The sequence below is a fragment of the Bombina bombina genome, chromosome 8 (genome assembly GCF_027579735.1).
Source record: "Bombina bombina isolate aBomBom1 chromosome 8, aBomBom1.pri, whole genome shotgun sequence".
NCBI lineage: Eukaryota > Metazoa > Chordata > Amphibia > Anura > Bombinatoridae > Bombina > Bombina bombina.
The window spans coordinates 217,759,966-217,786,448 of NC_069506.1; the positions used below are offsets into that span (position 1 = coordinate 217,759,966).

The 26,483-nt window shown below is 41.6% G+C and overlaps 1 protein-coding gene across 6 annotated transcripts in view; it reads right to left on the bottom strand.

Annotated features, from left to right (window-relative positions):
* Nucleotides 1–26,483, bottom strand: part of CIC (capicua transcriptional repressor) — a 368,710-nt gene that overhangs the window by 178,315 nt on the left and 163,912 nt on the right. For all 6 annotated transcript variants that reach the window (XM_053690941.1, XM_053690940.1, XM_053690944.1 and 3 more), the window contains exons 3-6: nucleotides 14,412–14,561; nucleotides 14,125–14,329; nucleotides 13,458–13,587; nucleotides 3,721–3,903 (exon numbers count right to left, since the gene is read on the bottom strand). In XM_053690941.1, coding sequence (XP_053546916.1) covers nucleotides 3,721–3,903; nucleotides 13,458–13,587; nucleotides 14,125–14,329; nucleotides 14,412–14,561 — 668 coding nt within the window. The remainder of the gene's footprint in view (nucleotides 1–3,720; nucleotides 3,904–13,457; nucleotides 13,588–14,124; nucleotides 14,330–14,411; nucleotides 14,562–26,483) is intronic.

A 26,483-nucleotide genomic window follows, 5' to 3' on the forward strand; every position in this document is an offset into this window, starting at 1 on the left:
TCCGATGCAGCAGTCAAAAGACCTAGAATTTCCATGCATAAGGCTACCGAAGGGAATGATTGAGACTGAAGGTTTCGACAAGCTGAAACCAATTTTAGACGTCTCTTGTCTGTCAAAGACAGAGTCATGGACACTGAATCTATCTGGAAACCTAAAAAGGTTACCCTTGTCTGAGGAATCAACAAACTTTTTGGTAAATTGATCCTCCAACCATGTTCTTGAAGAAACGACACAAGTCGATTCGTATGAGATTCTGCTAAATGTGAAGACTGAGCAAGTACCAAGATATCGTCCAAATAAGGAAATACCACAATACCCTGTTCTCTGATTACAGATAGTAGGGCACCGAGAACCTTTGTAAAAATCCTTGGAGCTGTTGCTAGGCCAAACGGCAGAGCCACAAACTGGTAATGCTTGTCTAGAAAAGAGAATCTCAGAAACTGAAAGTGATCTGGATGAATAGGAATATGCGGATATGCATCTTGTAAATCTATTGTGGACATATAATGCCCTTGCTGAACAAAAGGCAGAATAGTCCTTATAGTTACCATTTTGAATGTTGGTATTCTTACATAACGATTCAATATTTTTAAATCCAATACTGGTTTGAAGGAATTCTCCTTCTTTGGTACAATGAATAGATTTGAGTAAAACCCCAGACCCTGTTCCAGAACTGGAACTGGCACAATTACTCCAGCCAACTCTAGATCTGAAACACATTTCAGAAACGCTTGAGCCTTCACTGGATTTATTGGAACGCGAGAAAGAAAAAATCTTCTTGCAGGAGGCCTTATCTTGAAACCTATTCTGTACCCTTGTGAAACAATGTTCTGAATCCAAAGACTGCGAATCGAATTGATCCAAATTTCTTTGAAAAATCGTAATCTGCCCCCTACCAGCTGGGCTGGAATGAGGGCCGCACCTTTATGTGGACTTGGGAGCTGGCTTTGGCTTTCTAAAAGGCTTGGATTTATTCCAGACTGGAGATGGTTTCCAAACTGATACCGTTCCTGTAGGGGAAGGATCAGGCTTTTGTTCCTTATTGTGACGAAAGGAACGAAAACTATTAGCAGCCCTATATTTACCTTTAGATTTTTTATCCTGTGGTAAAAAAGTTCCTTTCCCCCCAGTAACAGTTGAAATAATAGAATCCAACTGTGAACCAAACAATTTATTACCTTGGAAAGAAAGGGAAAGCAAAGTTGACTTAGAAGACATATCAGCATTCCAAGTTTTAAGCCATAAAGCTCTTCTAGCTAAAATAGCTAAAGACATATACCTGACATCAACCCTAATGATATCAAAGATGGCATCACAAATAAAGTTATTAGCATGTTGAAGAAGATTAACAATGCTATGAGTATTATGATCTGTTACTTGTTGTGCTAAAGTCTCCAACCAGAAAGTTGAAGCTGCAGCAACATCCGCCAAAGATATAGCAGGCCTAAGAAGATTACCTGAACATAAATAAGCTTTTCTTAGAAAGGATTCAATTTTCCTATCTAAAGGATCCTTAAAGGAAGTACTATCTGCCGTAGGAATAGTAGTACGTTTAGCAAGAGTAGAGATAGCCCCATCAACCTTAGGGATTTTGTCCCAAAACTCTAATCTGTCAGATGGCACAGGATATAATTTCTTAAACCGTTCAGAAGGAGTAAATGAATTACCCAGATTATTCCATTCCCTGGAAATTACTTCAGAAATAGCATCAGGGACGGGAAAAACCTCCGGAATAACTACAGGAGGTTTAAAAACCGTATTTAAAAGTTTAGATTTAGTATCAAGAGGACCAGATTCCTCTATTTCTAATGCAATTAAGACTTCTTTAAGTAAAGAACGAATAAATTCCATTTTAAATAAATATGAAGATTTATCAGTGTCAATCTCTGAAACAGAATCCTCTGAACCAGACAAATCATCATCAGAAACAGAATCAGAATGATGATGTTCATTTAAAAATTCATCTGGAAAATGAGAAGTTTTAAAAGACCTTTTACGTTTACTGGAAGGAGGAATAACAGACATAGCCTTCCTAATAGATTTAGAAACAAAATCTCAACAGGAACACCCTGAGTATTAGATGTTGATGGAACAGCAACAGGTAATGGAACATTACTAAAGTTAATATTATCTGCATTAGCAAGTTTATCATGACATTCATCACAAACAACAGTTTACAACAAATACACTTAACTTTGGTAGATCCAGCATCAGGCAGCGATTTTCCAGAAGTAGCTTCTGATTCAGGGTCAATCTGAGACATCTTGCAATATGTAAGAGAAAAAACAACATATAAAGCAAAATTATCAAATTCCTTAAATGACAGTTTCAGGAATGGTAAAAAATGCCAATGAACAAGCTTCTAGCAACCAGAAGCAAATAAACAACGAGACTTAAATAATGTGGAGACAATAATGACGCCCATATTCTTTAGCGCCAAAAAAAGACGCCCACATTATTTGGCGCTTAAATGCTTTTGGCGCCAAAAATGACGCCACATCCGGTGACGCCGACATTTTTGGTGTGAAAACGTCAAAAAAATTACGCAACTTCCGGCGACAGGTATGACGCCGGAAATGACAAAGAACATTTTTGCGCCAAAAAAGTCCGCGCCAAGAATGACGCAATAAAATGAAGCATTTTCAGCCCCCGCAAGCCTAACAGCCCACAGGAAAAAAAGTCAAATTTAAGGTAAGAAAAATTTATTATTCATATGCATTATCCCAAATAATGAAACCGACTGTCTGAAATAAGGAATATTGAACATCCTGAATCAAGGCAAATAAATGTTTAAACACATATTTAGAACTTTATATAAAAGTGCCCAACCATAGCTTAGAGTGTCACAAAATATAAGGCTTACTTACCCCAGGACACTCATCTACAAGTAGTAGAAAGCCAAACCAGTACCGAAATGAGAATCAGTAGAGGTAATGGTATATAAGAGTATATCGTCGATCTGAAAAGGGAGGTAAGAGATGAATCTCTACGACCGATAACAGAGAACCTATGAAATAGATCCCGTAGAAGGAGACCATTGAATTCAAATAGGCAATACTCTCTTCACATCCCTCTGACATTCACTGCAACACTGAGAGGAAAACCGGGCTCCAGCCTGCTGCGAAGCGCATATCAACGTAGAATCTAGCACAAACTTACTCCACCACCTCTATAGGAGGCAAAGTTTGTAAAACTGATTTGTGGGTGTGGTGAGGGGTGTATTTATAGGCATTTTGAGGTTTGGGAAACTTTGCCCCTCCTGGAAGGAATGTATATCCCATACGTCACTAGCTCATGGACTCTTGCTAATTACATGAAAGAAATGGCAGCGTATGAGTAAAAAATGTATAGAATCTTTCCACCCTGATTATTTATTTATTGAGAAAACAACAATAATAATATGTGTGTGTGTGTGTACATATACATATATATATATATATACACACACACACACATATATAAAAAGTTCTGAAATGATTTATCTTCGTCTCATGTTTTTACATCACAGACACTATGTATATATATATATATATATATATATATATATATATATATATATATATATATATATATATATATATACATACATACACACACACACACACACACACACACACACACATACATACATACATATACATACACACATCTGTTCTAATACATCTATGTATTTAGACCATTAATGATGCATATTGAATGTACACTTCAAGTGCCCTTTACCTGGAAGGCTAAGTCATGATACTTTTGCTTCTCCCTTGTTCCCAGAGCATACCACCATTCTCCCAAGATTTTACTGACAGTGCGATTGTCCTGGTTTGGATGGCGTTGGTGTACCAAGGCCCGGTGACGTTTACTGAAGATCATGAATGCATTCATGGGACGGCGAATGTGATCTTTTTCTCGCTACCAAGGAAAACATGGTAAATAGTAGGTGAGGATAAAAGAAAAAAATGTGGACAAAATTTAAACATCGTGTTATGAGATTATATTACAAAAAACACCAACCAAATGGACAGTAATTCATTATAAATGTTACACTTGTACTCCTGTCAATTCTCTATGCAGACTCTTAAAGGGACCAAAACCCCAAAATTTTTCGTTCGCGATTCAGAAAGAGCAAACAATTTTAAACAAGCTTTCCAATTTACTTCTATTGTGTAATTTGCTTAGTTCTCTTGGTATAATTTTTTCATAAGTTTACCTAGGGTAGGCTCAGGAGGAGTCCATGACATTACGCTTGGGATCACCTGGGCACAAGGACAACGTAAAGATACCCCAAACCATATCCCTCATACTCTCTCTCTCCCAGTAATAGCCAAGACAAGGGAGTGAAGAAAAGAGATAAGAGGGGTAAAGAGATGCATATCAGGACTGCCGCCTTCCAAAGGAATCTGGGCGGGTTTGTGGACTCTCACAACCAAGAAAGAAATACATTTATTAGGTAAGAATACATTATGTTTTCTTTCTAATCATTGTGAGAGAGTCCACAACATTACTCTTGGGAACCAATAACCAAGCTGAGAAGACCATGCAAAACAGTGTGGGAAAAAACTAAAAGAAAGGCAGGCACCTATTTACAAGGTACAAAGTAGCCTCAGCCGAGGTATAAACATCAAAGTGGTAAAATATGGTAAATGCATGTAGGGAAGACCAAGCAGCAGCCTACAGATCTGTTCTACAGACACCTCATTATTAAACACCCAGGACGTAGAAACAGACATGTACAGTTAGCAGTAATCCTGGCAGGCGGTTGCTGACCCGTCTGCAAGTAAGCTTGATGAATAAGAATCCTTAACCAAAAAGATAAAGAGACAGAAGTAGCCTTCTGACCATTTATTTTAGCAGAATACAGCATAAAAAAGCCTTTAGATTGACGGAACTCCTTCGTAGCCTGTAAATAAAACTTCAGTGCCCTGATCCCATAGAGATTATGTAGCAAATGCTCCTTAGCCGACATAAGATACGGACATAAGAAAGGCACCACAATCTCCTGATTAATGTTAGTAGAAGAGACTACCTTTGGGAGAAACCCAGACACACTGTACACAATACCGCCTTATATTGATGAAAAACTAGATGAGGTGGATCACAAGTCAAGGCCGATAATTCCAACACCCCCCTGGCAGAAGAAATTGTCAGTAAACAAAACATTCCCAGATAAAGTTTTACCGTCCAGGGTATGCATAGGCTCAAAAAGGAGAAGAATGCAACACTGAGAACCAAATTGATATTCCATGGTGGTGAAATCGATTTCACTGCAGGCCGGATACTCTGTAAGGCCTTAGTGAAAACCTGAATATCAGGAAGAGGGGCTAGACTCTTGATAGAACATGCAGAAAAACCTTTGTCCAGGCTCTCCTGCAGAAACTGAATACGAGGAAATCTTACTGAATACCAGGAGTAAACCCTAACAGAACACCAAGAAAAATAGATCTTCCATACCTTCCGATATATTTTCCTTTTTACAGGTTTACAATCTTGTATCAAAGTGTCAATCACTGAATCAGAGAATCCTCTGAGACAAAATCAACTGTTCAGTCTCCAAGCAGTTAAGCTGAGAGACTGATTTAGGTCTGTCCGTTGAGAAAGCATCCACAGAGCAGCATTGTAAACAGTCGACCTAGTTCTGCATACCAGAGTCCTGCAAGGTCAGGTTGGGGCTATGAGAATTGCAGAGACTCTCTCCTCTTTGAGACTAGCTACCACCCTCGGTAGAACAATCAGAGGAAAAATGTACGCTAGCTGATAATGCCATAACGCCGTCAGAGCATCCACCAGTTCTGCTTGAGGGTCTCTTGACGTCGAGATGTATCGAGGCAGCTTGCGGTTCAAGCAAGATGCCATCAAATCTATTTCCGGCCTCCCCCAGTGATCCACCAAATCCCTGAAAACCTCCTGATTGAAGGACCATTCCCCCAAAGTGAAAAGCTTGCCCACTCAAGTAGTCCGCCTCCCCGTTGTCCCCACCTGGGATGTGGATGGCTGAAATAGTGCACTAATGTGGCTCTTCCCATTCCCGAATACGGGAGACCTCTTGCATTGCCATGGAGCTGCCGGTACCCCCCTGATGGTTTATGTAAGCCACCATCATTATATTATCATTATATTATTGTGTGATTGGAATCTTATAAACGTAACCAAGCAAAGAAGAGGCCAAGCCTGTAGAGCTTTGAAGATAGCTCTGAGTTCCAGGACATCGCCTCCTGACTTGACCACACACTCTGCGCACTCAGTAGGCCCTAGACTTCTCCCCAACCTGATAGACTGGCATCTGTGGTGATAATCTGCCAAAATGGTCTGAGAAAATGCATTTCCCAAGCCACGAGTCTGAGGAAGTCCACCAGGATAGAGAATGTCTAACAAAGATCTAGGCGGATCACCTGCAATAGATCCGAGTGATCTCCATTCCACTGCTTCAGCATACACAGTTGAAGAGGATGCAAATGGAAGCAGGAAAAAAGAGGTATGGCATCTGCCGCTGCCACCATAAGACCCACTACCCCTATACACTGAAATCCTACTGTGGCCTGAGTAAAAGACTGTAGCCTTTGACAGGCTGGCTGCAGTTTGATCTTTCATGGTTCTGTCAGAAATAATTCTGTGACCACTAAATCTATAATAACTCCCAAAAAACTTACTCTTATTTGAGGAGTTAGTACACTATTGGTTATATTGATTTTCCAGCCATGGCTGCGAAGAAACCAGAGTAGTTTCTGTGTATGTACATTACAAGTTAAAGAGGTAGCCTGAACCAAGATATCTTCCAGGTATGGTGCTACCAATACCCCCTGGACTCAGATTTCTGATAGAAGTGCCCCCATAACCTTGGTAAAGATGTCTGGAGCTGTGGCAACACTACAAACTGGTAATGTTTGTTCAAGAAGGCAAATCTCAAGTACTGATGATAATGATCCGGATGAATGAGAATGTACAGGTATGCATCCTACAGATTTGTACAAAACAACAAAAGTGTAAATAAGCAAGGATATGTTAAAGGAAATAGGTAGAAAATCTGCCTCATGTGCTTGATTGCAGAGGATCACAGGAAGATATGCAATGAAGGAAAAAGGACAAATATAGTGAAGTATGTATGGATCAACTAATCCAATCCTACAGGGAACAATACTCACATTGGTGAGAGCTATAACTCAGCTTAGTGATGTTGCAGGTAGGTATAAAGCCCCACGGTTCACAAGGATACTTCCAGAATATAGTAGTTAAAATATTTCAGATTTATGGTGGTCATGAATTGTCCCTGGAGCACTAGAGGGAGGATAAATCTGATAGTCTTCATTTTGAAGGAAAGAACCGTTAAAAAGGTGATCACAATTCTTCTTTGGTACTATAAACAGATTGGAGTAAAAACCCTTCCCGTGATCTGTCACAGGTACTGGGACAATGACCCCCATTTCTTCAAGATCCTGCACACACTGGAAGAAGGCATTTCTTCTGTTCTGGGAGTCTGGTTATGTGCAACAGGATGGTTTTGTTTGGAAGATAGGAACGACAACGGCTACTGGACCTACGCTTGGGTCTACTCTTCTTATAAAAACAACAAATGACACCCTACTTATCCTCAAGTGGTATGCCCAGAATAAGGTGCGCCTAATTTATGCTTCTCCTCAAGTATGTATTAAACTAGTGGATTGACAGTTGAGCTTAAGACAGATCTTAATATATGGATTAAACCAATGGGTTAGCCGTTAGGCTTGAATAGATCTTAAATGGATAGTCCTATGATTTTATATAGTAGGTCTTATGGTGTGAAAAATAATAAAATAATAAATAATATAAAAATATGAGTGTCCCAATGAAATTTCCTTCCAATCCGAGGTTGCATGAGGAATTGGCCCCAAATAATAGCTGCTCTCTCCAAAAGTGGTGATAAGATGACCTTCATTCTAAAAAGAAACAAAAAAAGAAGAGGTGCTCTGCTGCAGATAAACCTTAGGTATAAAAATTATATACTCTAGGATAAAGATGTACTACTCACAAAGGTGTTTGAACATGCAGTGCATTAACAGATAAGCCGAAGCTTCAGAGCCGCTCGGCTGACTCGCTGTAGACAAAACAGCTGTTCCTTGAACGACCGTGTAACCAACGATTCAAAGGGTAGATGAAATGAACCTGTAAAATAAGGAGATAAAACGCCCTTGGTGCAGATTATCCCAGGCGCTGAAGCCACACTGCAAGTATCGTTAGAATTATACTCACAAGCGGAGTTGCACAATCAGTGCAATATCAGGCGTGCCGAATCTTAAAGAGCCGTTCGGCTGACTCTCTTGGGTCAATGCAGCTGTTCCTTGATGAACCGGGTTAATCAGTGGTAATATGGATGGTGGCTGACCATTAGTAATTGCGGTCCGTACAAGGAATAAGTGTGGCCCAAGAGTAATGAATATAGAGAATAATATCTCACAGCAAGGTAGAATAAGTAAAGGGTTTTATTAAAAACATTAAAAGTTGCTTAGCAACGCGTTTCTCGGCTAACATGCCGTTTCATCAGGCTACAGATGTATATCTGACCCTTACACTTTCCAGAGAAAACAACAAACAAATTAGACGACTGACGAAAGTCTTTGGTCGCTTGTAAATAAAGCCTGATTCTAACCAAAGCCTGACAAAAGGATTGAACATCTGGGACATCCGCCAGACGTTTGTGTAACAAAATAGATAAGGCACATATCTGACCCTTTAGGGAACTTGCAGATAAACCCTTCTCCAATCCTTCTTGGAGAAAGGAAAACATTCTGAGAATACTAACTCTACTCCATGAGTAGCCCTTGGATTCACCCCAATAAAGATATTTACGCCATATGTTATGGTAAATCTTTCTAGTCACAGGCTTACGAGCCTGAATCATGGTCTCTATGACCGAATCAGAAAACCCTCGCTTGGATAGAATTAAGCGTTCAATCTCCAAGCAGTCAACTTCAGAGAAACTAAGTTTGGGGGAAGAAAAGGCCCCTGAACGAGAAGGTCCTTCCTCAACGGAAGTCTCCAAGGTGGCAGGGATGACATGTCCACCAGATCTGCATACCAAATCCTGCAAGGCCACGCAGGAGCAATGAGGATCACTGATGCCCTCTCCTGTTTGATTCGAACAATGACTCGAGGAAGAAGCGCAAACGGAGGAAATAGGTATGCAAGACTGAAGGACCAAGGAACCGCCAGAGCATCTATCAGTTCTGCCTGGGGATCCCTGGACCTCGACCCGTATCTTGAAAGCTTGGCATTCTGACGAGATGCCATGAGATCCAACTCCGGCCGACCTCATTTGAGAATCAGGTTGGAGAACACCTCCGGATGGAGCTCCCACTCTCCCGGATGAAAAGCAGAAAATCTGCCTCCCAGTTGTCCACCCCTGGGATATGGATTGCTGAGAGATGGCAAGAATGGGCCTCCGCCCACCGGATTATCTTGGCTACCTCTGTCATTGCTAAGGAACTCCTCGTTCCTCCTTGAATGATGTAAGCCACTGTCGTTATGTTGTCCATCAGGAATCTGATGAACTGAGTCGAGGCCAACTGAGGCCATGTCAGAAGAGCATTGAAAATCGCTCTCAGCTCCAGGATGTTTATAGGAAGATCAGACTCCGCCGGAGCCCACACTCCCTGAGCCTTCAGAAGACCCCAGACAGCCCCCCACACTAGAAGGCTGGCATCTGTTGTCACAATCAACCAGGATGGTCTGCGAAAGCATGTTCCCTGGGAAAGATGATCCAGAGACAACCACCATTGAAGTGAATCCCTTGTCTCTTGTTCCAGGGTTATTCGAGGAGACAAGTCTGCATAATCTCCATTCCACAGCCTGATCATGTTTAACTGCAGAGGTCTGAGGTGAAACCGAGCAAACGGGATGATGTCCATTGCTGCCATCATCAGTCCGATTAATTCCATGCACTGGGCCAATGATGGCCGAGGATTGGACTGAAGGGTTTGACAGGTATCTAGAATCTTTGATTTCCTGACCTCTGTCACCCTTACTTTCAAGATTAAAGAACTTTTTTCCAGATTTACTTTCCACCCGTGAGTCATAAGGAAGGACAATACAATGACGGTATGGGACCCTGCTTGTTGACAAGATGGCGCCTGAATCAGAATATCTTCCAGATAAGGCGCCACCGCAATGCCCCGTGGTCTTAGAACCGCCAGCAAAGATCCCAGAACCTTTGTGAAAATTCTGGGTGCCGTGGCCAGCCCGAAAGGAAGGGCCACGAACTGAAAGTGCTGATCCAGAAAAGCAAACCTTAGGAACTTGTGATGATCTCTGTGGATAGGAACATGAAGGTATGCATCCTTCAAATCCACTGTCGTCATAAATTGACCCTCCTGGATCAATGGAAGAATAGTCCGAATAGTTTGCATCTTGAATGATGGAACTCTGAGAAACTTGTTTAGACTCTTGAGATCTAATATAGGTCTGAAGGTTCCCTCTTTTTTTGGGAACTACGAATAGATATAAAAGAATAGAATAAAACCCCTGCCCCTGTTCCTGCGCTGGAACTGGAACAATTACTCCCAGGGAGGAGAGGTCTTTTACACAATGTAAAAATGCCTCTTTCTTTATCTGGTTTGCAGATAATCTTAAAAGAAGAAATCTTCCTCTGGGAGGAAAATTCTTGAACTCTAGTTTGTTTCCCTGAGACACTCTCTCTATAGCCCAGGGATCCTGCACGTTGTCTCGCACCCAAGCTTGAACGAAGAAAGAAAGTCTGCCTCCCACAAGATCCGGATCGGGGCATGCCCTTCATGCTGTTTTGGAGTCAGCAGCAGACTTCTTGGACTGTTTACCCTTGTTCCAAGGCTGGTTGGGTCTCCAAGTAGACTTGATTGTGAATAGCTTCCTTCTTGTTTAGAGAAGAGAAAGAATTTCCCTTGAAATTACAAAAGGAACGAAAATTACTTTGTCGCCCTTTTTGTTTATTTCTCTTATCCTGAGAAAGGAGATACCCTTACCACCCGTGATATCAGAAATAATATACTTCAGGCCAGGTCCAAACAAGGTTTTTCCCTTGTAAGGAATAGCTAGAAGCTTAGACTTGGATGACACATCCGCAGACCAAGGTTTTAACCATAAAGCTCTGCGGCTAGAATAGAAAACCCTGAACTTTTAGCTGCTAATTTAGCAATTTGCAGAGAAGCATCTGTAATAAAGGCATTAGCCAACTTCAGAGCTTTAATCCTATCTTGGGTCTCCTCTAAAGTTGTTTCAGTTCTGAGAGATTCAGACAGAGCATCAAACCAATAAGCTGCTGCACTAGTCACCGTAGCAATGCACGCAGCCGGCTGTAATAACAGACTCTGGTGAACATAAATCTTTTTAAGTAGACCATCCAACTTCTTGTCCAGAAAACAGTTCAATGGAATACAGCACCACAGTAACGTAAGTGCACGGTGTATGGGGTAGCTGCAATCTCCCCAATACTTTTTCAAGATTGAACTTCTTGTCCATGGGATCTTTAAAAGCACAACTATCCTCAATTGGAATAGTAGTTCGCTTGGCTAAAGTGGAAATAGCTCCTTCCACTTTAGGCACCGTCTGCCAAGTTTCCCTAACAGCATCCGCTATAGAAAACATTTTCTTGAAAATAGGAGACGGAGAAAAAGGAATACCTGTCCGCTTCGGTACTGGAAAAACGTCAGAGTAAGAAGGAACCTCAAAATATCTGTCCAACTTGCTCGACTTTGCAGGAGCGACCACTACTGTAGAATCACAGTCAACTAGAGTAACTAAAACCTCCCTGAACAACAGACGGAGATGTTCTAGTTTAAACCTGAAAGAAACAACCTCTGAATCAGTCAAAGGTATTGAACCTTCAGAGTCTGAAACTACGCCTTCTGATAGAACCTCCATACCCTCCAACTCAGTTCCCTGGGAGGGTACCTCAGAGATTGCTACCACAGTATCAGAAACCTAATTTACTACGTGGTTGTCCTTCCTTTTACGTTTGCCTTGTAGCATAGGAAAAGCAGACAACGGATCAGAAATTGTGGAAGACATAACTGTAGCTATGTTCTTTAAAGTAATGCCAGCAATCACTGGAGTAGAAGTACAGGGCACTGCTTGAGCGGGCGTTAAATCTTGGGACGCTTGGGGAGAAAGCTGCGGCCTACTCTGAATCTCAGCATTAGACTCCTGAGAATCATCCGCTTTAGAAAAATTTTGCTCATGAAAAAACTTTTCTTTATAATGTAAAGCCCTCTCAATACATGAGGGACAGAAAGGAATTGGTGGTTCCACATACATGGAGCAAGTAACAGCTCCATGCTTACCTGATAAATGTATTTCTTTTTTGTCACGATGAGTCCACGGCCCGCCCTGTTCCTTTTGACAGGTTGTGGGTTATTGTAAACTTCAGACACCTCTGCACCTTGGCTTTTCCTTTCTCTTCCTAACTTTGGTCGAATGACTGGAGTGGGAGGGAAGGGAGGAGCTATTTAACAGCTCTGCTGTGGTGCTCTTTGCCTCCTCCTACTGACCAGGAAGTGAATGTCCCAATAGTAATTAAGATGATCCGTGGACTCATCGTGTCAAAAAAGAAATACATTTATCAGGTAAACATACATTTTCTTTTCAAATGATTTTATAAAATAAGCAAAAATACTTACATAGCCATGCTGTCTGGAGCACTGTGCTCCACCCCCTTATCGGTGTTTATACACAGGCATTGTATTTCAACTGAGTTCACAGCTTCTAAGCATGCTCCAGCAGATAATCACTGTGCACTTTTGCATTCTACCAAAGCAACATTAGATATAGATACAGCCATAGATGGAAATGTGTGAGGAGGCGTTACAATTTTGAAACTTAAAAGAAAGGGTTAATAGCGAGGCAATGCAGTATAAATTTACAGTCAAAGTAATTTAAGTACATATTTTTATATTTTGTCTCTATCCCAACTTGTTTTATGTCCCTTTAAACTCTGGTTTAGGGTGTCTTTGCCTCCTACTGGTGGGTAGGTTATGTAATCCCAAGAGAAATGTTGTGAACTCTCACAACCATTAGGGAAAAAAAAGTATTCTCTAACGTCTATTTAATATATTTATACATAGTAATCATATACAAATCAAGCGCTTATTTAATATAAAACTTAATTTTGAGGATTACTTTAAAAAGTGGCACTCACAAACAATATTTAATATCCTAGGTGAGGTTATACAATGTACTAATAAAATGCAGTCAAGCATTAAAAGACTCCAGGAAATGGTTACCCCTGATTACCAGAATTTATTTAAAAGCACTAAAGTACCTTTTGTTACCCGCCCCATACTATTCTTTGTACAATGTCCATTGTTTTGTTTTTTTATAAATGGGAGCATAAACAGATACCATCACGCATAGCATGAAGGACAGGAGTACCAAACTATAGTCCAAATCCTATTACTTCAGGGGTTTCAGCCAGCCCATAACCAGATAAGTAGTGATTATTAGCCTCCCAGCAATCAGCAGCCTACCTTGTTGGGGCTACGTCCATCCTTTTCAGATGACGAGTCACGTTCCTTGGGAAGTGCACTCAATGACTGTGTCCGACGTTTCCCAGCATGCAATGGAAGTTGCAAATCTGCAGGCCCTATAGATAAGAACCTACAGAAGAGGAAGTACACAGAAATAGTTACTAGAAAAAGTATCACCAGGATTACAGGTGTTCAGGATAGTGCTCATGATTTGTGTTATTTGTTTTTGTACTAAAAAAAACCCAAAATCTATATATCTATATATCTATATATATATATATATATATATATATATATATATATATATATATATATATATATATATATATATATATATATATATATATACACACATATATATATGCATATATACACACATATATATATATATATATACACACACACACACATATACACACACATATATATATATAGCCTCAGTGCACAATACAGTAATGTCGCTTAAAGAGAATGGATATCATTAAAATGTGCTCTGACTGCTTTAACTATATAAAGCAATAACAATTTTAGAATAGAATTGTTATGACTATAGGTCTTAAGCTATATGGAAAAAAAAATAGCACTTGTGCCTTAGGGAACCATAACTGTTGAATGCAAGGTAAGTAGTAGTGAATGTACTTTCTACTACGATAAACTGCTCACTTACGCATCATCATGGTCACTCTCTGTCTCGCTGTCCACTCTTTGATCTGACACCGATCCCTGCGTCACAATTTCTTGCTGAGTCTGCTTTAAAGGTTCCTCACCAGTTAGAGGAGGTACTGTGTCATTGTGTGGGGCTCCATGTCTATCCTCCTCTATATTTGGCAATGGCATGGACTCATGCGCCACAGATGCAGTCTCGGGGGGCTCTAGAAGAAACAAATTGCCTGTTTGTGAATAATCATAGTATAAAGCAACATCATCAGTGGAAAGAGTAATAACAGGGTTTACCTCTGCTCTGGTTAGATATTCCTGGATGATTGACAGGCTGCTGGCCCTCACTGGGTTGGACGGATGAGTCTGGTTGGCTTGGAGCCAAAAAAGGGACTAGAGAGTGCCAAGGAAACACTGCTACAGAGCGCGGCTCCACGTTCGTCCAAACTGATTGAAGAAAAGTCAGAATTAGTGATAACGTAACAATTTGTATTGTGAATAAAATGCATTCAGATACTACATAGTGTATGTAGAACACTACTGCAGTATGATATTTAAAATGGACATGCAAAGTGACTGGGGGGGGGGGGGGGGGAAAGCGCTTCAGTTTGCTTTTTTTTGTTTTTGTAAATACAAAATGCATTACAGTAGTTACATTATATCATTATACTATGATACTTTTACATTGTTTTTGCGTCCAACAGAGGGCTTGTAAAAAAAAATTGTCAGTGAGTCCTGTTTCTCTATGGAATAAAGCTAGGAGTTTGCTATACATGCAAGATGAGGTTTGTCCCTGTCAACCAGTGAACATTCAGTTCTGCATAAACATGTGATTTAGACACCATCCTAATTTAATTTAAAAAAATTAAATAAACACACAAAAAATTCAACAATAACATAGCTTATTTAACTGCTGTCAGCTAAAAATGATCAATCTGCCACCATAGTTTTAAAAAAATATAGTGTGTGTGTATGTATATATATATATATATATATATATATATATATATATATATATATATATATATATATATATATATATATATATATATACACACACACACACACACACACACACACATATACATACACACCAAATGTTTCAGTGGCCATTTAAAGGGACAGTAAAAACAATTGTGAGGCAAAGTGGCCCCAAAACTAGTTACATTGATCTCTTAGTAAACCATTACATTTTTATAACCCAAGGCCACCCCCTCCACCTGTGTTTTCTTTCCTAAAACATGGAGAGTCCACAACGTCATTCCAATTACTAGTGGGATATTCACTCCTGGCCAGCAGGAGGAGGCAAAGAACACCACAGCAAAGCTGTTAAGTGTCACTTCCCTTACCCACAACCCCCAGTCATTCTCTTTGCCTCGGTCAATGGAGGAGGTGAAGTTCAGTGTCTGAAGAATGGATTCCTTTATAGGGTACTTTTCCCTGCAAGAAAGGATTTGGGTTTAGCTGTGTCCACGTTAATCTTTTGATTAAGAGTAGTGGTGGCTTTTAAGCAGTTAGAAAGGTGTGAGGTAGTCCTTGCTTGGTTTTCTTACATGTCTGCTGCCCTTGATATAGAAAGCCAGAGTTGGCTACTCTGTTCTTTCTTTTTCTGCAGGTCTCTGATAGGAGTCTTTTTCTGCAGGTCTCTGATAGGAGTATGTGTCCTGTCACGCCTTGTGAGCTGCCTTCCTGCCGGACAGCTGGATTTGCAGGTAAGTGTTTGTCTTCTAGGTATTGGAGACTTGCACATGAGATTTCCCTGTAATTATTGGGACATAATTAATCCTTTAGGAAGGATTTATTTGGGCAGGGTGCAGGCACTTTATGTGTGGAAACTAAGGGGTTAACTTTCCATGCGGTTATGGGATGTTTTCTCTGAGGCTTTCTACATATATGTTTCAGTTTATTAGGACTTTTATTTATTAGGAAATGTGATTGTTGGACTCTACAAATTCTTACTGGACAGTTGCTGCTAGAAACGCGCACTTTTAGTTATTGCTGTGCTGTTTCTTTTTCTGACGGTCATGTGACCCCTCCCTCATCCGGCTGAGTTCCTGAGCGGAGCAGCGTCATTTTGGACAGCTTCTTGGTGTCGGATCGTTTTTCGATAGACGTACATCTGCTTGCCTAACAATTTGGAAATTGAAGGTTAAAGTGACACTCAATCAAAATGAAACTTTCATTATTCAGATAGAGCATGCCATTTTAAACAACTTTCCAATTTACTTCCATTAACAAAATGTGCAGTCTTTTTATATTTAAACTTTTTGAGTCACCAGCTCCTACTGAGCATGTGCAAGAATAAGTGTGTATGCATTTGTGAATGGCTGATGGCTGTCACATGGTACGTGTATGCATTTGTGATTGGCTTATGGCTGTCACATGGTACAGGGGGAGTGGAAAATGACATAACTTAAAATTGTCAGAAAAAAAATCTACTACTCATTTGAAGTTCAGACTAAGTGCTATTGCATTGTCTTGTTATGGCAATGTATGGTACTCTTGTTAACCGTTTTACTGCTGGGCTGCACACAAAACTGTCCTTAGACTGCTCATAAGTCTGATGAGGATACCTCAGTAGCCTCTGAGGGTAAAATCTCAGATTAGGATAGTATAATTCCTTTGTCTGATGCTGAAGAAGTAAACTTCAGATTTAAAGGGCCACTGTAAGTAAATATTTTCTATGCCTGTTACTAACTAACTACCCCAAATACGCTTTTTATCAATAGCATTTCATTAACATATCTCTACCGTATATCAGAAATCTTGTCTGCAAATTTAATTGTTTTCCAAACCCACTCCGTGGGTATCCTTTGCTCTGTACCAATCCGTTAACAATACCTAGGTTTCAAAATGGCGCTTTAAACACAAAGTTATTGGTTTAAGTATTTTGAACACGCAGTGCTGAAAATAGTGGGCAGGATTACGTGACATCATCGGCGAATAAAAGATATAACTTTTAGAACGTTATGAAACTTCGTTTTGGAGAAAATATAGGTCAGTAGGTTTTAATTAATGTTTATTAACTTTAATATGTTAGTTGTTTAGCTTAAAAATTATAACAGAAAGTAATCCTTTAAGCTTGAACACCTTCGTTTACTATTAAAGGAGGTGCTGGCTACTGACTCTCCTGTCGCTGTCAACCCTAAGAAATCTGGTAAGCTTAACAAATACTATGATGTTCCTTCCTCTATGGAAGGGTTTCCTGTTCCAGACCATCTGACAGAGATTATTACACAGGAATGGGAGAAGCCAGGGATACCTTTCTCCCCGTCTCCTGTCTTTAAAAAGATGTTTCCTGTTGCGGACTCCATTAGAGATTCATGGATAGCTGTTCCTTTAAGGATCCCATGGACAAAAAGCTGGAGGCTTATTTGAAGAATATGTATGTCTTCAATGGCAACCTGCAGTTTGTATTGCCACAGTAGCAAGTGCAGCATCTTATTGGTGCGAGTCTTTGTCTAAATTGAGTTTAGAAGAGACTCTGTTGGAGGAGATACAAGATAGGAGATTAAGGCTCTCAAACTAGCCAACTCCTTTATCTCTGATGCGAACATGCAAGTTATTAGACTGGGAGCCAAGATGTCTGGTTTCACTGTTCTAGCCCGTAGGGCTCTGTGGCTAAAATCTTGGTCAGCTAATGTTACCTCCAAGTCTGTCGCTACTATATAAAAAAGGTAAGACCTTGTTTAGTCCTGGTCTGGCAGAAATAATTTCTAAAAATTACGGGACAAAAAGAATAGACCTAAAAAGGACGTCAAAGTAATTTTCGTTTCTTTCGTAACTTCAAAGGTCCAAAGCCTTCCTCTCCCTCCTCTAAGCAGGAGCAGTCCAAGTCTTCTTGGAGACCCAATCAGTCTTGGAACAAGGGGAAGCAATCAAAGAAACCCTCAGCTGAGTCTAAGTCAGCATGAAGGATCTTCCTCCGGTCCGGGATCAGATCAGGTGGGGGGCAGACTTTCCCTTTTTTGTTAAGTGTGGATATGAGATGTCCCAGATCCTTGGGCTGTGGACATAGTATCTCAGGGTTACAAAATAGAATCAAATATCGTCCTCCCAAGGGCAGATTTCTCCTCTCAAGGTTATCTGTGGATCAGGTAAAAAGAGGCATTCTTACAGTGTGTCAGGACCTTTCCTCCTAGGGAGTGATTGTTCCATTAAGAGAACAAGGTCTGGGATTTTATTCAAACCAGTTTGTGGTTTCCAATAAAGAGGGAACTTTCCGACCCATTTTAGACCTAAAATGTCTCAACAAGTTTCTCAGGGTTCCGTCGTTTAAAATGGAAACCATTCGTTCCATTCTTCCCTTGGTCCAAGGTCAGTTCATGATGACCATAGACCTGAAGGACGCATATCTTCATGTACCTATCCACAGGGATCATCACCAGTTCCTGAGATTTGCTTTTCTAGACATGCACTTTCAGTTTATTGCTCTTCCGTTTGGCCTTGCCACAGCTCCCAGAATTTTCTCAAAGGTTCTGGGGGACTCTCTTAACAGTTGTCAGGTCTCGGGGGAATTGCGGTGGCACCTTATCTGGACGACATACTGGTTCAGACACCATCTTTTCAACAAGTAAACTCTCATACAGAGATCTTGTTGACTTTTCTACGTTCCCAAGGATGGAAACTAAATATGGAGAAGAGTTCCCTTGTTCCAGCTACAAGTGTCTGTTTCTAAGGGACCATCATAGATTCCCTATCTATGACTATTTTTCTGACAGAGGTCAGAAAAACAGAATTTATGTTTACCTGATAAATTACTTTCTCCAACGGTGTGTCCGGTCCACGGCGTCATCCTTACTTGTGGGATATTCTCTTCCCCAACAGGAAATGGCAAAGAGCCCAGCAAAGCTGGTCACATGATCCCTCCTAGGCTCCGCCTACCCCAGTCATTCGACCGACGTTAAGGAGGAATATTTGCATAGGAGAAACCATATGATACCGTGGTGACTGTAGTTAAAGAAAATAAATTATCAGACCTGATTAAAAAACCAGGGCGGGCCGTGGACCGGACACACCGTTGGAGAAAGTAATTTATCAGGTAAACATAAATTCTGTTTTCTCCAACATAGGTGTGTCCGGTCCACGGCGTCATCCTTACTTGTGGGAACCAATACCAAAGCTTTAGGACACGGATGAAGGGAGGGAGCAAATCAGGTCACCTAAATGGAAGGCACCACGGCTTGCAAAACCTTTCTCCCAAAAAAATAGCCTCAGAAGAAGCAAAAGTATCAAACTTGTAAAATTTGGTAAAAGTGTGCAGTGAAGACCAAGTCGCTGCCCTACATATCTGATCAACAGAAGCCTCGTTCTTGAAGGCCCATGTGGAAGCCACAGCCCTAGTGGAATGAGCTGTGATTCTTTCAGGAGGCTGCCGTCCGGCAGTCTCGTAAGCCAATCTGATGATGCTTTTAATCCAAAAAGAGAGAGAGGTAGAAGTTGCTTTTTGACCTCTCCTGTTACCAGAATAAACAACAAACAAGGAAGATGTTTGTCTAAAATCCTTTGTAGCATCTAAATAGAATTTTAGAGCGCGAACAACATCCAAATTGTGCAACAAACGTTCCTTCTTCGAAACTGGTTTCGGACACAAAGAAGGCACGACTATCTCCTGGTTAATGTTTTTGTTAGAAACAACTTTTGGAAGAAAACCAGGTTTAGTACGTAAAACCACCTTATCTGCATGGAACACCAGATAAGGAGGAGAACACTGCAGAGCAGATAATTCTGAAACTCTTCTAGCAGAAGAAATTGCAGCCAAAAACAAAACTTTCCAAGATAATAACTTAATATCAACGGAATGTAAGGGTTCAAACGGAACCCCCTGAAGAACTGAAAGAACTAAGTTGAGACTCCAAGGAGGAGTCAAAGGTTTGTAAACAGGCTTGATTCTAACCAGAGCCTGAACAAAGGCTTGAACATCTGGCACAGCTGCCAGCTTTTTGTGAAGTAACACAGACAAGGCAGAAATCTGTCCCTTCAAGGAACTTGCAGATAATCCTTTCTCCAATCCTTCTTGAAGAAAGGATAGAATCCTAGGAATCTTTACCTTGTCCCAAGGGAATCCTTTAGATTCACACCAACAGATATATTTTTTCCATATTTTGTGGTAAATTTTTCTAGTTACAGGCTTTCTGGCCTGAACAAGAGTATCAATAACAGAATCTGAGAACCCTCGCTTTGATAAGATCAAGCGTTCAATCTCCAAGCAGTCAGCTGGAGTAGGACCAGATTCGGATGTTCGAACGGACCTTGAACAAGAAGGTCTCGTCTCAAAGGTAGCTTCCATGGTGGAGCCGATGACATATTCACCAGATCTGCCTACCAAGTCCTGCGTGGCCACGCAGGAGCTATCAAGATCACCGACGCCCTCTCCTGATTGATCCTGGCTGCCAGCCTGGGGATGAGAGGAGACGGCGGGAATACATAAGCTAGGTTGAAGGTCCAAGGTGCTACTAGTGCATCTACTAGAGTCGCCTTGGGATCCCTGGATCTGGACCCGTAGCAAGGAACCTTGAAGTTCCGACGAGAGGCCATCAGATCCATGTCTGGAATGCCCCACAGTTGAGTGATTTGGGCAAAGATTTCCGGATGGAGTTCCCACTCCCCCGGATGCAATGTCTGACGACTCAGAAAATCCGCTTCCCAATTTTCCACTCCTGGGATGTGGATTGCAGACAGGTGGCAGGAGCGAGTCTCCGCCCATTGAATGATTTTGGTCACTTCTTCCATCGCCAGGGAACTCCTTGTTCCCCCCTGATGGTTGATGTACGCAACAGTCGTCATGTTGTCTGATTGAAACCGTATGAACTTGGCCCTCGCTAGCTGAGGCCAAGCCTTGAGAGCAATGAATATCGCTCTCAGTTCCAGAATATTTATCGGTAGAAGAGATTCTTCCCGAGACCAAAGACCCTGAGCTTTCAGGGATCCCCAGACCGCGCCCCAGCCCATCAGACTGGCGTCGGCCGTGACAATGACCCACTCTGGTCTGCGGAAGGTCACCCCTTGTGACAGGTTGTCCAGGGACAGCTACCAACGGAGTGAGTCTCTGGTCCTCTGATTTACTTGTATCTTCAGAGACAAGTCTGTGTAGTCCCCATTCCACTGACTGAGCATACACAGTTGTAATGGTCTTAGATGAATGCGCGCAAAAGGAACTATGTCCATTGCCGCTACCATCAAACCTATCACTTCCATGCACTGCGCTATGGAAGGAAGAGGAACGGAATGAAGTATCCAACAAGAGTTTTGTTTTTCTGGTCTCTGTCAGAAAAATCCTCATTTCTAAGGAGTCTATTATTGTTCCCAAGAAGGGAACTCTTGTCGACGGAGATAGAGAACTCTTTTCCACGTTCACTTTCCATCCGTGAGATCTGAGAAAGGCCAGGACTATGTCCGTGTGAGCCTTTGCTTGAGGAAGGGACGACGCTTGAATCAGAATGTCGTCCAAGTAAGGTACTACAGCAATGCCCCTTGGTCTTAGCACCGCCAGAAAGGACCCTAGTACCTTTGTGAAAATCCCTGGAGCAGTGGCTAATCCGAAAGGAAGCGCCACGAACTGGTAATGCTTGTCCAGGAATGCGAACCTTAGGAACCGATGATGTTCCTTGTGGACAGGAATATGTAGATACGCATCCTTTAAATCCACCGTGGTCAAGAATTGACCTTCCTGGATGGAAGGATTGTTCGAATGGTTTCCATTTTGGACGATGGAACCTTGAGAAACTTGTTTAGGATCTTGAGATCTAAGATTGGTCTGAACGTTCCCTCTTTTTTTTTTTTTTTTTTTTTTTTTTTGGGAACTACGAACAGATTGGAGTAGAACCCCATCCCTCGTTCTTTTAATGGAACAGGATGAATCACTTCCAGAAGATAACCTTGGGAGACTATTTCTAGCGCCCAAGGATCCAGAACATCTCTAGCCCAAGCCTGAGTGAAGAGAGAGAGTCTGCCCCCCACCAAATCCGATCCCGGATCGGGGGCCCGCATCTCATGCTGTCTTGGGAGCAGTGGCAGATTTCTTGGCCTGCTTTCCTTAGTTCCAGCCTTGCATTGGTCTCCAGGCTGGATTGGCTTGAGAAGTATTACCCTCCTGCTTAGAGGACGTAGCACTTGGGGCTGGTCCGTTTCTGCGAAAGGGACGAAAATTAGGTTTATTTTTGGCCTTGAAAGACCTATTCTGAGGAAGGGCGTGGCCCTTGCCCCCAGTGATATCAGAGATAATCTCTTTCAAGTCAGGGCCAAACAGTGTTTTCCCCTTGAAAGGAATGTTAAGCAATTTGTTCTTGGAAGACGCATCCGCTGACCAAGATTTTAACCAAAGCGCTCTGCGCGCCACAATAGCAAACCCAGAATTTTTCGCCGCTAACCTAGCCAATTGCAAGGTGGCGTCTAGGGTGAAAGAATTAGCCAATTTAAGAGCACGAATTCTGTCCATAATCTCCTCATAAGAAGAAGAATTACTAATAATCGCCTTTTCTAGCTCAACGAACCAGAAACACGCGGCTGTAGTGACAGGGACAATGCATGCAATTGGTTGTAGAAGGTAACCTTGCTGAACAAACATCTTTTTTAGTAAACCTTCTAATTTTTTATCCATAGGATCTTGGAAAGCACAACTATCTACTATGGGTATAGTGGTGCGCTTGTTTAGAGTAGAAACCGCCCCCTCGACCTTGGGGACTGTCTGCCATAAGTCCTTTCTGGGGTCGACTATAGGAAACAATTTTTTAAATATGGGGGGAGGTACGAAAGGTATACCGGGCCTGTCCCATTCTTTATTAACAATGTACGCCACCCGCTTGAGTATAGGAAAGGCTTCGGGGGGCCCCGGGGCCTCTAGGAACTTGTCCATTTTACATAGTGTTTCTGGAATGACCAGATAATCACAATCATCCAAATTGGATAACACCTCCTAAGCAGAGCGCGGAGATGTTCCAACTTAAATTTAAAAGTAATCACATCAGGTTCAGCTTGTTGAGAAATTTTCCCTGAATCTGAAATTTCTCCCTCAGACAAAACCTCCCTGGCCCCCTCAGACTGGTGTAGGGGCCCTTCAGAAACAATATCATCAGCGTCCTCATGCTCTTCAGTATTTTCTAAAACAGAGCAGTCGCGCTTTCGCTGATAAGTGGGCATATTGGCTAAAATGTTTTTGATAGAATTATCCATTACAGCCGTTAATTGTTGCATAGTAAGGAGTATTGGCGCGCTAGATGTACTAGGGGCCTCCTGTATGGGCAAGACTGGTGTAGACGAAGGAGGGGATGATGCAGTACCATGCTTACTCCCCTCACTTGAGGAATCATCTTGGGCATCATTTTACTAAATTTTTTATGACATAAATCACATCTATTTAAATGAGAAGGAACCTTGGCTTCCCCACAGTCAGAACACAATCTATCTGGTAGTTCAGACATGTTAAACAGGCATAAACTTGATAACAAAGCACAAAAAACGTTTAAAATAAAACCGTTACTGTCACTTTAAATTTTAAACTGAACACACTTTATTACTGCAATTGCGAAAAAGTATGAAGGAATTGTTCAAAATTCACCAAAATTTCACCACAGTGTCTTAAAGCCTTAAAAGTATTGCACACCAAATTTGGAAGCTTTAACCCTTAAAATAACGGAACCGGAGCCGTTTTTATATTTAACCCCTTTACAGTCCCTGGAATCTGCTTTGCTGAGACCCAACCAAGCCCAAAGGGGAATACGATACCAAATGATGCCTTCAGAAAGACTTTTCTATGTATCAGAGCTCCACACACATGCAGCTGCATGTCATGCTGTTCTCAAAAAACAAGTGCGCCATACCGGCGCGAAAATGAGGCTCTGACTATGATTAGGGAAAGCCCCTATAGAATAAAGTGTCTAAAACAGTGCCTGCCGATATTATTTTACAAAAAATACCCAGATTAAATGATTCCTCAAGGCTAAATATGTGTAAATATGATCGATTTAGCCCAGAAAATGTCTACAGTCTTAATAAGCCCTTGTGAAGCCCTTATTTACTGTCTGAATAAAAATGGCTTACCGGATCCCATAGGGAAAATGACAGCTTCCAGCATTACATCGTCTTGTTAGAATGTGTCATACCTCAAGCAGCAAAAGACTGCTCACTGTTCCCCCAACTGAAGTTAATTCCTCTCAACAGTCCTGTGTGGAACAGCCATGGATTTTAGTAACGGTTGCTAAAATCATTTTCCTCATACAAACAGAAATCTTCATCTCTTTTCTGTTTCAGAGTAAATAGTACATACCAGCACTATTTTAAAATAACAAACTCTTGATTGAATAATAAAAACTACAGTTAAACACTAAAAAACTCTAAGCCATGTCCGTGGAGATGTTGCCTGTACAACGGCAAAGAGAATGACTGGGGTAGGCGGAGCCTAGGAGGGATCATGTGACCAGCTTTGCTGGGCTCTTTGCCATTTCCTGTTGGGGAAGAGAATATCCCACAAGTAAGGATGACGCCGTGGACCGGACACACCTATGTTGGAGAAATCCAAGCTTCTCTCCTCTTGCCTCTCTACAGTTTACTGTTCGGCCATCAGCAGCTCAGTGTATGGAGGCAATTGGTCTGATCGTCGCTTCCATGGACATCATTCCCTTTGCTCGATTCCATTTGAGAGCTCTGCAATTATGCATGCTCAGACAATGGAACGGAAATCATTCAGATCTATCTCAGAGGATAGATCTGGACTAGTTGACAAGAGATTCTCTCTCGTGGTGGATTTCTCAGGATCATCTGTCTCAGGGCACATGCTTCCCGAGACCTTCCTGGGTGATTGTGACCACGGATGCCAGTCTTCTAGGCTGAGGAGCAGTATAGGACTCGTTAAAGGCTCAGGGCCTATGGACTCGGGAGGAGTCTGCTCTCCCCATAAAAACATATTGGAGTTGAGAGTGATCTACAATGCTCTGATGGATTGGCCTCAATTTTCCTTAGTCCGGTTTATCAGGTTCCAATCGGACAGTATCACCTCAGTGGCTTACATCAACCACCAGGGGGGAAATCAGAGTTCCTTAGCCATGAAGGAGGTGGCAGATTATTCAGTGGGAGGAAGCTCACAATTGTTTTCTATCTGCTATCCACATTCCAGGAGTGGACAACTGGGAGGCGGATTTTCTGAGTAGACAGACATTTCATCCCGGTGAGTGGGCTCTCCATCCGGAGGCGCTCTCCAGGATAACTGTCAAATGGGGAGTGTCAGAGTTAGATCTGATGGCGTCTCGTCAGAACGCCAAGCTTCCAAACGTACGGTTTAAGTAGAGCTTCACAGCCACTCTGATAGATGCTCTGGCGGCCCCGTGGGAATTCGGCCTAGCATACCTGTTTCCTCTGTTCGCACTTCTTACACGAGTCATTGCTCGTATCAAACAGGAGAGAGCGTCTGAAATTCTAATAGCTTCTGCTTGGCCTCGCAGGATCTGGTATGCAGACCTTGTGAAGATATCATCTCTCTCCTCCTTGGAGGTTACCTCTGAGGAAGAACCTTTTAACTCAGGGTCCTTTCCTCCATCCAGATCTCAATTCTCTGAAGCAGACTGCTTGGAAATTGAACACTTAGTTCTGGCTAAGCGTAGGTTTTCTGAATCTGTTATTGATACCATGCTCCAGGCTCGCAAGCTTGTTACTCGTAAAATTTACCATAAGCTATAGCGTAAATACCTTTATTGGTGTGAATCGAAGGGCTAATCTTGGAGTAGGGTCAGGATTCCTAGAATTTTGTCTTTTCTCCTCAAGCTTGGGTATTGGTTCCTACTAATAATTGGAATGATGTTGTGGACTCTCCATGTCTTAAGAAAGAAAATAAAATGTATGCTTACCTGATAAATTTCTTTCTTTCTGGACATGGAGAGTCCACGAACCCACCCTTAAGATTAGACAGTATTTTTTTTTTAAACCTCAGGCACCTCTACACCTTTGTGTTATCTTCTTTTTCCTTCGGCTGAATGGCTGGGGGTTGTGGGTAAGGGAAGTGACACTTATAAGCTTTGCTGTGGTGCTCTTTGCCTCCTCCTGCTGGCCAGGAGTGAATATCCCACTAGTAATTCGAATGACGTCGGTGGACTCTCCATGTCCGGTAAGAAAGAAATTTATCAGGTAAGCATAAATTTTATTTATTTTTTTTTCTCAGTGAAATAATTGGGTGGTTAGTCAATCACAGGATCCATACAACAAAACAAGCAGAAAACCCTGATAGCAACCAACACCAAAATGACTGACAAAAGCAAGGGCCAAGCACTGCACTGCATGTGGTATTTACTGCTTTTTAAGCATGTCTTGCTTAAAAGGGATACAATAATACAAAAATAAAACCAATAAAGTTGTTAGAACCTGTTTTTGCATTAATGCTGC